General features: G+C 39.8%; 1 protein-coding gene across 1 annotated transcript; it reads left to right on the top strand.

The window, feature by feature from the left end:
- The first annotated feature begins 545 nt into the window (after positions 1-545).
- LOC135109227 (BUD13 homolog) lies at positions 546-4,571 on the top strand. The gene is made up of 3 exons (XM_064020446.1): positions 546-696; positions 1,396-1,517; positions 1,717-4,571. Exons 2-3 carry the CDS (start codon positions 1,396-1,398, stop codon positions 3,734-3,736), a joined length of 2,142 nt encoding a protein of 713 aa, XP_063876516.1. The 5' UTR covers positions 546-696; the 3' UTR covers positions 3,737-4,571.
- Positions 4,572-11,508: the final 6,937 nt, after the last annotated feature.

The raw sequence follows: 11,508 nt of genomic DNA, 5'->3' as shown, positions 1-11,508 counted from the left end.
GGATACAATTATAGGCCTCAAATTTTTTAGGGAGTGGCATAGGACGCGTTGTTCTATTAGAATATAAACAAAATCTTAGGCAGGAAACGGTTTGTTTTTCCTTTTTCCCACTGCAGGAGATACCATTAATAATAGAGACTTGAGAGATTAATCGATTTTCTTATTTCAAGCGTGTTACTATGCCTTCGTTCTGTCAGTTCTTCACCATACTCTATCAAATACTATAATATTGATAATATTGAAACAACATTAGCGTTCTCATCTAAGGGATAAGCTAGTAGATTAATTCAGTTAATTGATTTAACTACCAATCCCTTCACTGTGTATATCACGGCTTGAAAAAACGTCATATTTAGCTCAGAAATAAACATTCACTGCCAGGAAACAAACATTATTTCCATAATCCCCGGTATTATTTCATAACAGAACTTTCCTCCAGTGCCCAAGGGTAAGTCAGCAAGCTCCGGCTTTCTCCTTTATTGTAAAACCTGAACGGCAATAAATATTATCTACCTACCTACCTATCAATGACATAGCTACCCCTCAAGCTCAAGAGCAACACAAGGAGTGTGTATGTAAACAAAGGAGGGTCGGCTGCTGGGAGGCGTCGCTCGTGCACTGCCAGTCTGCTAATACTTGAGTCCTGGTGGCATCTGGCGTGCCTGGTCACTTGGGCACTGTACCAGGTGCATTAAGGTAACAACTGTATTGTTACTAGTATGAGGCACGTAAGGCAGGTACACAAGTTGACTACACTAGCCGGCCAGTGTCTAAAGGTGTCACTGAAGGCTTGTGGTGTGGGGGCTGGTTACTTGAAGTTGTAATGAATTCAGAATGTACTACCCGCTGAATAATTTTTGGACCAAGAATCTACACTCAACTTGTTCTTAATCTTTTTTTTCACTTCATGTTTGCTCTTGTTGCCCTCAAATTCCTCCATTATCTTGAGCTTCTCGTCCTCAGCAATAGTTTGTCACCTATTATCTTTGTCACCACACGGGACGGTCTTGAATTCCTCTGAATCACTAATGACGCGCGGGGCAGGTTCAAGGCACAAGCATTACAAACAACTTTGTGTCTTGTCTCAAAGCGTCCCTTCATTAAAAATACATTACTGTTTGTAATGACTGAAAATTTATAAGGGTCAACCCTCAGGAAAATGCAAAAAAAGTGTTGTGTCCCAAAATACTCTTGCAACATCACAAGGGAGTTTACCAGAAAAAATACTTATCTTATTGCACTGTTGGCCATCATGAAAATTACCAGAATTTAGACAACTCCAAAGCCCAAAATATCTTCCTGTTAGAATTTAGCTCATTAGAGAAAGCACTGTAAAGAATTCTTGTTAATTTTCCACTTAAACATTATGTCACCAACTAATCTTTATAATTGCAGATGTCGTCTGGTGGAGCAATGAGCCAGAAGGAGTACCTGAAGAAGTATCTGAGTGGCAGTGATGCAGACAAGAAGAAGAAGAAGAAAAAGAAGAAGGAAAAAGTCTCTTCACACAACAAAGGGTCTGTATCAATAATTGCCATCATCATTATTACTATTATTGTTCTTACAATGCATTTCAAACATCAAACATTTCAGAGTTAATTTTGAAATCACTGACAGTTTATAACTAAGCCACACCTGACATCTGTGCAATTAAGGCCAAAAGCTCAATATTAAGTTGATGTGTTAGCTTGACATTAACCTTATTGCAATTTTCAGGATGCGCATCATTGAGGATTCAGTTGACTTCAAAACTGTCCCATATGGCTACAAGGAGGAAGATGACAATCCAACCATTGCTGAGGTGACATATGAGAATGAGAAGCTGAAGATAATGGAGGAATTTGAGGCCAACAAGAAATGGAAGAAGATGGTGGACAAATCAGGGGAAGGTTCTTGGCCTCAAAGCAATCAGGAGGGGAAGGACTCACCAAGGAGAGCAGGCCTTGACTCTCCCTCACCCCCAAGATGGGGGAAGAACGATTCAGTGCCTCAGAGGAGAGTGAGACACGATTCTGACTCCACACCACCAAGAAGAGCAAAGAATGATTCTTCACCACCGAGGAGAACTAGACACGACTCAAGTGACTCAGATGAATCACCACCAAGGAGGTCCAGATACTCAGGCACACCTCCCCATAAGGCCAAACATGACTCTGACTCATCCCCTCCAGGCAGAAGGCATGATTCTGAGTCACCTCCAAAGAAGCCTGACTCTAGTCCACCCAGGAGAATGCACCATGACTCTCAATCACCACCACGGAGGACAAGGCATGACTCTGGCACCCCGCCCTGGAAGATGCGGCAGGGGTCTACCACACCACCACTGGATAAGAAAGCAGACACTCTGAAAAAGACACATATCAGGAACCCCTCTCCTCCTCCTGCCAGGATGAGGAAGGACTCTGACTCATCACTCTCAGATGACGGAAAGAAAATTGTAAGTCAGCCTTCAGACTTGCCACAGAGACAAAGGAGACATGACTCCAGCAGCACTTCACCACCACCACAAAGGATAAGACATGACTCAGACAATTCTCAGCCAAGGAGACATGATGCATCCAGATCAAGTTCAAACATTTCATCCAAGAAAAGTAAGCAAAATTCAAACTCTCGTGAACAAGATTATTCAGATGCATCAAACTCAGACTCCTCAGACTCAATGCCTGGTAAACACATCTCAGTGTACTCACCACCACCAAGGAAGAGTGGCAAGGATGCAAAGCTTGGTCCACCCAAGAGGAAGCCACAAGAAGTGAAGGCATCTGGTGCACCTGGCCTGCACACTTCACCCAGAAGGAAGCTGTATGATGGTGATCTATCACCACCAAGGAGGAAGAGGCACGATTCTGATTCGTCACCTCCAAGGAAGAAGAAACTCGGATCCAGTTCATCCCCACCAAAGAGGTATGACTCTGATGCATCACCACCACGCCAGAAAAGACGGGACTCCGACTTGTCACCGCAGAGGAAGAGACATGATTCCGACTCATCTCCCCCAAGAAAGAAGAGACTTGCCTCAGACTCGTCTCCTCCCAGGCAGAAAAGGTACGACTCAGATGCTTCACCAACTCACCAGAAGAGACATGACTCTGACTCCTCACCAGTGAGAAAGAAAAGACACAGTGACTCAGATTCATCACCTCCCAGAGCGAGAAAAGGAAAACCAGGTCTTGCATCCCCACCACGGAGGAAGGGAGGGGACAGCCAGCCTGATGGTGGGCAGATGCGACCAGAACGCAAGATGACCACCCAGGAGTTTTTGTCAGCACGAAAGCATGGCCGCCTGAAGAAGGACACCCCTGAGGACTTAGCCAGGAAGGAGAGGGAGGCTGTACTGCAACAACAGGCAGAGGAGAAGCACCAGCAATGGAAGCATGGAGTGAAGCAGGTGCAGGACTATAAGAAGAAAGTAGCCAGTGACTTGCATGAGATGGGCAAGGCCTTCACTAGGACTGCAGATGATGCTGACATGAATGCACATCTCAAGTCAATAGCTCGTAAGGAGGACCCCATGCTGGAATACATGATGAAGAAGGAAGCAAAAGCCAATAATAAGGTTTCTGTCAAGCCGGTCTTCAAGGGCTCCTTCCCCCCGAACAGACTGGACATCCGGCCTGGCTACCGCTGGGATGGGGTGGATCGCTCCAGTGGTTTTGAGAAACGTTGGTTTGAGCATCAGAATAACAAAAGAGCTCACAATGAAGATGCATACAAATGGAGTGTTTCAGACATGTAATCTTTGCAATATTCCCTCTCATATTTCTTTTCTTGATTCCTCTTCTGCTTATTGTACATGTTGGTTAGGTATTCAGATAGCTTTCTCATATGTATTGCTTGTTCTTATATCTCAGAAATTATATATTTGCTAGCAGATAAAGAAAATACACAGAAGTGTTCTTCCCTCAAAATATCTTTGTAAAATATGACTGCATTTTATCTGCCAGCAAATAGGGATATACTGCTCTTGATGGTTACTCCTTCGTTGATAATTTTTCATCTGGAAGTTTAAGGTGTGTGTGTGTGTGTGTGTGTGTGTGTGTGTGTGTGTGTGTGTGTGTGTGTGTGTGTGTGTGTGTGTGTGTGTGTGTGTGCAGACATCAATGAGTCAGTGTACTTGCTGCATGTGGGTGTTTGTCTCATATTTATTGTTAATTATGATGCATTACTAGTAATAATTTACTTTTACATCTATTATTTAAAGTTTCTTAAGCACATTGGGCATTGGTCTTTGAAGCATCTTACAGGCATCTCACTTCACAGTTAAATTCTGGTGACATGTTTGATATATTAATTGCTGGGAAGAACCCAGAATATTTTTATGTGAAATAGGGAGCAGAGGACCATACAATCCAACATACAGCATTAACAGCTATTTATTTCTGTGAATACTTGTTAGTGCAAAGAACAAGCCATCTGTATATTTGGCTGCATGAAAGTGGCTGCAAGGATTCTCTGTCATCCCTACTGTGTTAGGCTAGAAAACAATAAGTAAATTACTGCATTAAAATAAACTGATGAAACTTTTGTAAATTCATGTCTAAATATGTGAATTATAATATGATGGAAAATAAGTTGATTTTGTTTTTTTCCCTTCATGACTCTTAGGGGAAACAGACCCTTTATCATGCTTCGACCAAGAACTCACCTTTATCTCAACTCCTCCACTGGTATGACCCAGTTTGAACCAACACCCAAAGTACTAAATGACCTAAACAGATAAGTACCATGTAATGCAAACAACACCAAATGCTTGGCACACACACACCTCTTCCTACTTTTAAAACCACACTGCTGATCATACGTCCCTCTGTACCATCCTAAAATTTTCAGAAGCACTACTACATGTCACGGAGTTTCATAATCTTCCTATTTCGAATAACCTTTAACACACTATAGTGAGAGTTACTGAGGCTTTCGAGGATGTTTTCATGGTTGTAGAGAAAAGTTTTAGTAAACATTCTCCATTATCAAAAGGGAAAACACTTTTGAGAATCTCATTAATCACCTCTGACCTTTGATAATAGTTGCCATGAGGGAGGAAAGCTTTTAAGAATACGGGTGGGAGTTTAATGGTGCCAAGCAAAACAATCGTGAATATGTGACTGAGGTAACATAAGAGAAATGATGCAAATGTGAAACCAGAGAGAGAGAGAGAGAGAGAGTCTCCACCCAATTAGCAGCATCTTTCCTAACATGGGCTTGGCATCAGGCCACCACTCTACCCCTCAGCAAGGAAGTCCAGATACACGAAATGATGATTGGTTGGTCTCTCTCTCTCTCTCTCTCTCTCTCTCTCTCTCTCTCTGAAATTATGAAAGAAATTTTATAATCAAAAACTTTTAATTTTTCTTACAGGCCCAGACCTTAAAAATATCAAAATTTTATCTGATCAAGAGATCCTTACTTAAAGAAGATACATTGTTCATATGTAAAATATTCTTTTGAGCTCTTAGGAGAGATCCGTGTAACAAAATTTAACTTTTAAGCGGAATTTAGAAATAAAAGAAAAAAATATTGGTTGATAAACATTTTCTAGGTCAATGTTCTTCTTTTCATGATTTAACATTCTCTACTTTTAAAGAAAAGTTTTAATAGTCTTTTTTTCTTTACAGGTCAGATGGTATGCCTTTGTCTGTGTCCATCTGTTATTAAAGTTACCAAAACAAAATCGATTTCAGTAATAAAACTAAGAAGGCCTGAAAGTTATAATATGTGTACCTTTGAATCAGTGAACGTGCTCAATCTTCATAATAATGATAACTGATATAATTTCTTTTCACTTTTGCAGCCACTTTTAATGTGATCCAGATTCTTTTCTTTTCTTTCTTTATTTATTTATATATTTATTTTTTATTTGGGCGATAACATTCCAACTTCCTACCTGGTGAAGAAAACTGCATGTCCTAATCTTGGAGTGTATTGACTGTAACACATTTTGCGTGAGACAGATGCATGTTCACAAAGATGGTGGTGGAGGGTAGTAACAGTGGCTATATGCTACACACTATACACTATACACATGAACCATCCACGAGAGTGAGAGGTGCGGACAAACAATGTGGCGTACCTATTACCTGTACAAAAATGAGTGACTAACAAAAGGGGAAGTGTGTGAGGTGCAAACACAAGTAATCGATAGATGCAAATGTGTTGGGGAAGTTGCTCTTACTGAAATTAATAGACAGACAATTGGAGATGGTACATGATTGTGGAAACCTTTGTCATTAGGGTGAAAACATGATTAAGGGCTGAAAGCAGTAAATTAATGAGTATATAGGAAATGCTTTACCTGAATATATGTCGTGTAAGGAAACTGTTCTTCGTACAAAAATCTATAGACTCAGCTACAGTTCCACAGCCTTTTCGTAAACTCCCTGAACAAATAGGTTATGCTTTGGTTTGGACGCTGCCATACTGAAAACCTCTCTCTCTCTCTCTCTCTCTCTCTCTCTCTCTCTCTCTCTCTCTCTCTCTCTCTCTCTCTCTCTCTCTCTCTGATACTTATATGCATATATATCTATCACAATATATATATATATATATATATATATATATATATATATATATATATATATATATATATATATATATATATATATATATATATATATATATATATATATATATATATATATATATATATATATATATATATATATATATATATATATATATATATATATATATATATATATATAAACTCCAAGATCTGATTTAAAACTGTCCTAGAACCTGAAACTCTAAAATATAATTCAAAGTTAGTCTGCAGTAAAATTCGATATGGCATGCTTGTGTGGAACACCTTACTGGAACTGTAAAGGGCATTCATCCACCTCTTACTGTCAGGCTGCTATTGCCATGGTGATCATTGGGGCACACACTTCAAAGGGTGGCTAACCAGATGCAGGCCAACAAATCATGGATATACCAATACTGGGCTGGATTTGGGAATACCTACTTACAGTAATACTGAACCAGTGTGATGATGAAGATAACCACTGGCTCAGTGTTGTATGATATGTCCTTAAAAAATAGTCAAATTATCAGTACACTACAGTGGAAGGAAGGAAAGCAAATAGTATGACAGCATGCAACTCTTCCTTATAGTTTCCTGAGACATATTGCCACAAACACCTCCCTCCTATGCATGGGAACTACCTCATTACTTCACTACTTACAGTACCACACATGTTATAATGTATAAATAAGTTATATATGATTAAAGAAGCCTCCTTCAACATATAGCAGTACCTGAAGAGAAACTTTGCAGTCTCAATAAAGTAATGCCAAGGTTAACAAACAGCAAAAAGAGCCTCATGTCCTTCCTACATTGTTTGATTACACTTTACTAACAAGCAGTCAAGATATAAAAGCAGCAGAAATCTTCCCACCTCTCCATCCCTTCAGCTAAGGCAGGCCAGAGAAAGTTACACTATACAACACTGAAAAACTACACTGAATTTTCATGGACTGTGAGAAAGAAGTATTCCAGGGCATTTTTGGTCATGGGGAAGTATAACGCTGGACAGGTAATAATGTAATAAATATAGTGTAGGTATAGACTATATCGGAGGAGGAAAGGATGGTTCCCAGTCCCTAATTAAGACATGCTTCTTATACATTCCACAGCACTCTAATAACTGTCTTTTAGATCATAATTATTGTACAAGTTTAAACAGATGATGATGACAGGTGACTGTCTACCACAGCAGCAACAGAATGGGTCAGAAAGGAAACTTGGGATGAAGTTACAGAGAGAAGGATAGAAGCTGTAGGAGGGTAGTGTTGAAATCAAAGCTTTGTGTCAGACTCTATCAAAATTTTTTGATATATCCAAGGCTACAGCAAAAGTTTCACCAAAATCTCTAAAAAAGAGGATGACCAAGACTCAGTAAGGAAAGCCAGATCACCAGTAGAGTGGCCTTGACAGAACCCATATTGGCTATTACATAAAAGGTTGTGAAGTGATAAATGTTTAAGAATCTTCCTGTTGAGGATAGATTAAAAAACTTTAGGTAGGCAGGAAATTAAAGCAATAGGACGGTAGTTTGAGAAATTAGAACGGTCACCCTTTTTAGGAACAGGCTGAATGTAGGCAAACTTCCAGCAAGGAGTTAGATCTTGAAAGGTTTTGACACTATATTAATGAAGGTTTTGGCTAGTTGGAGAATAGACTTGGCATGGTTCTGGGCAGAAATATAAAGTGCATGAGATTCTGGTGATGGAAGGCTCAAGTACCTTTTGTGGGCCACCTCTCTATCATGTATAGCATGAGAACAAGTTGTGTTAAACCAAGGTTTGAAATGTTTAGGTCAAGAAAAAGACTGAGGAATGTACGCCTCCATGCCAGACACTATCACCTCTGTTATGTGCGCAGCACACAAAGACGGGTCTTTGACACGGAAGCAGTAGTCATTCCAAGGAAAATCAGCAAAATACCTCCTCAGGTCCCCCCAACTAGCAGAGGCAAAATGCCAAAGGCTCCTTCGCTTAGGGGGATCCTGAGGAGGGATTGAAGCAATAGGACAAGATACATATATGAAATTGTGATCGGAGGAGCCCAACGGAGAAGAAAGGGTGACAGCATAAGCAGAAGGATTAGAGGTCAGGAAAAGGTCAAGAATGTTGGGGGTATCTCCAAGACGGTCAGGAATACGAGTAGGGTGTTGCATCAATTGCTCTAGGTTGTGGAGGATAGCAAAGTTAAAGGCTAGTTCACTAGGATGATCAGTGAAGGGAGAGGAAAGCCAAAGCTGGTGGTGAACACTGAAGTCTCCAAGAATGGAGATCTCTGCAAAAGGGAAGAGAGTCAGAATGTGCTCCACTTTGGAAGTTAAGTAGTCAAAGAATTTCTTATAGTCTGAGGAGTTACATAAGAGGTATAAAGCACAGATAAATTTAGTTTGAGAGTGACTATGTAGTTGTAGCCAGATGGTGGAAAACTCGCACGATTCAAGAGTGTGGGCGCGAAAGCATGATTTCGCAGTTGTGGCGTTGTGACTTGACTCTCTTCCAGTCGTTCTTCGTTTTCGTTTACATTTTTCTTCTTTTAGTATACATTTCACGTTTCCCCATCCCATCTCTCTCTCTCTCTCAAAAAAAAAAAAAACGATCAATCCAGTCTTCTTAAACATTTAAATGAAAATAAAACTGAAAACCTTTCCTTCACAAACCAACAAAGGAAAAACGATTATGCAAAGCCTAACATAAAGAATCAAATCCTCTCAGTACTTACCTAACCCCCTGTAGCGTGCAGTGCGGAGATCACAAAGGACGTGGCGACTCCGGTCAAGTTTGTATCTGGAAAGGAGTTAAAAAAAAAAAAAAAATGTGAGGCATCCATTATGAGTTCACAAGGGATCTAAGAACACGTATGGACTATAAAGTATCATCAAGGAGGACATAGTTAATTTTGATCCCCCAGAAAGGACGTCACGGCAAGATTTACAGCGATGAAGTTTTAACAAGTGGAAGAGAGTGGGCGAGGGAGGAGTGGAGGGTGTGTTGTGCTGGGAACAGCGGGTGTGAGACGATGCTTCTTCTCTTCATCCTCCTTTCTTCTAACACACAGGAACACAAAGGAATAATAATAAAAAAGTTAATTTGTTTTCCTTTTACGAGGCTGTTTGTGATAAAGTAACCAATCTAATCTAGTAAAGTGAGAGATGGATGATGATAAAAGCGAAAAAATATTTCCCATCCACCGTTTCCTCTCACCAGTACTGATACTAAACTGTTTATCTGATTCTTTAACCTTCTTACTTGTAATGATATTACTCCACCTCTTTTCACTCTTCCTTTTCCTTCTTCTCTTTGAATTTAGAAAACGTGCAACATACAAAACGAATCATACAAAAAGAAATTATGCAGAAATGTAGTTTAATTATTTCTACTGTAACCAACGTATGTGGAATACTTGTAACCGAGTGAATTGCACCAAAAGAAAATATTAAAATAAATAGATCCCCCAAATCACGCTGACCTTTCTCCGTGACACCTTGATAATGATAACCCAATTAACATGAAGGCGATAGGCAATTTACCATTAGCGACATTTGCAGATATTACGATTTCAGAGTCAAGTTTGCTTCAAGGATTCAAGCACACATCAAAGCAACACCGATTAATTTCCTTGACTGACTGGCTGAGGTTAGGAAGTCAAGGGGCAGAAAGAGACCAACAACACGAATGTCATCTGTGGTTCCTTGTAAGCTACGCAGTCCCAGTCACTCCTTTGATTTGGTTTTCCTTGATTAGTGAAACGTATTGGTGCAGATTCGTTGTATAACTTCGAAAATCAGAGGAAAAAAATACATAAATTAAAATAAAACATACAAACGAGCAATCAAGTAATCCAGTGTAGAGAAACGAACAATAAAGTAAATCACACGTTTTACATTCTTGCTCACTAAAATTAACTAGGCTTGTTCAAATAGGTTAAATGTACTGTGCAAATTTACAATATAATTTCAAAGGACAAAGAAGAGAGTAATTCAACATTTTACAGAGTGTAGTTTGATTTCTGCTCAATAAAATATTCTACGATTATTCAACTATATGGACTCGTATTCTGAAGCGTTCTGAACTTCATATGATTAAGAAGAAAAGGAAAAAAAAAATTGTTATACGGGTTCTTTGGCATGTTTTTCTCCTACGGGTAACGCAGAACCATGATTCAACTACCAGCACAACTATGCAAACATCTTTGAAAGCCACTCTTCCACTGTAGCCTGTTGAAAAGTGGCCGAGTTAAGACGCCGGAAACTTTAAGAATACGATGGCAAAGGAAGGAAGGAACAATTACAAATGCAGGAGAAAAACTAAATTAAGGAAATGGAGCAGAAAGACGAGATGATCGAGGGCTGATTTGAATGAAGAGCGAGGAAGTTACAAGATTTTCTTCTAAAGCGTACAATAAAGTCGTGTAGCATCGTACCTCCATTTTCGAATACCGTACCTTCCTTCAGTGGACTTTCTTGATTGAGATAAGTTTAGTAAATGAAAGGAGAAATTATTCTTTAACGAGGAGGAGGACAAAAAAAAAAAAAAAAGATGAGGGAGAGGAGATGGAAGAGGAGAAAACAGATACTTAAAGAAATGAGGCAAAGATAATTTCAAAAGAAAATCAAGAGAAAATGAGAAAAAAAGAAAGAGAGGAAGACACACCACCACTACTCCAACTACTGCTACTATTAAGAAAGGAAAATAAAAAAGAAAGCGAGAAAAAGTAAAAATACCACCACCACCACCACCACCACCACCACCACTACCACTACCACCACCACCACCACCACCGCCACTCCCTTCATCCTCCTATTCTACTCCCTTTCCTCCTTCTGAGTTAGCAAGCGCCAGGAATACCGTGCGCCGCTGCGGGTTGGTATCAGATGAGCGTGAGGAACAACCTACAAAGTTCTCAGGTCATCACGAAGAATAGGAGCTGGCGGCCTTATTGTGCTTCAGAAACTCTGCCTCTAAAGGGTGAAAATGATGTTAATGGCGGCGGCG

Source organism: Scylla paramamosain, chromosome 18, assembly GCF_035594125.1.
Source record: "Scylla paramamosain isolate STU-SP2022 chromosome 18, ASM3559412v1, whole genome shotgun sequence".
Lineage (NCBI taxonomy): Eukaryota > Metazoa > Arthropoda > Malacostraca > Decapoda > Portunidae > Scylla > Scylla paramamosain.
The sequence above is the reverse complement of the archived record's forward strand: the minus strand, read 5'-3'. Positions and strand labels throughout refer to the sequence as shown.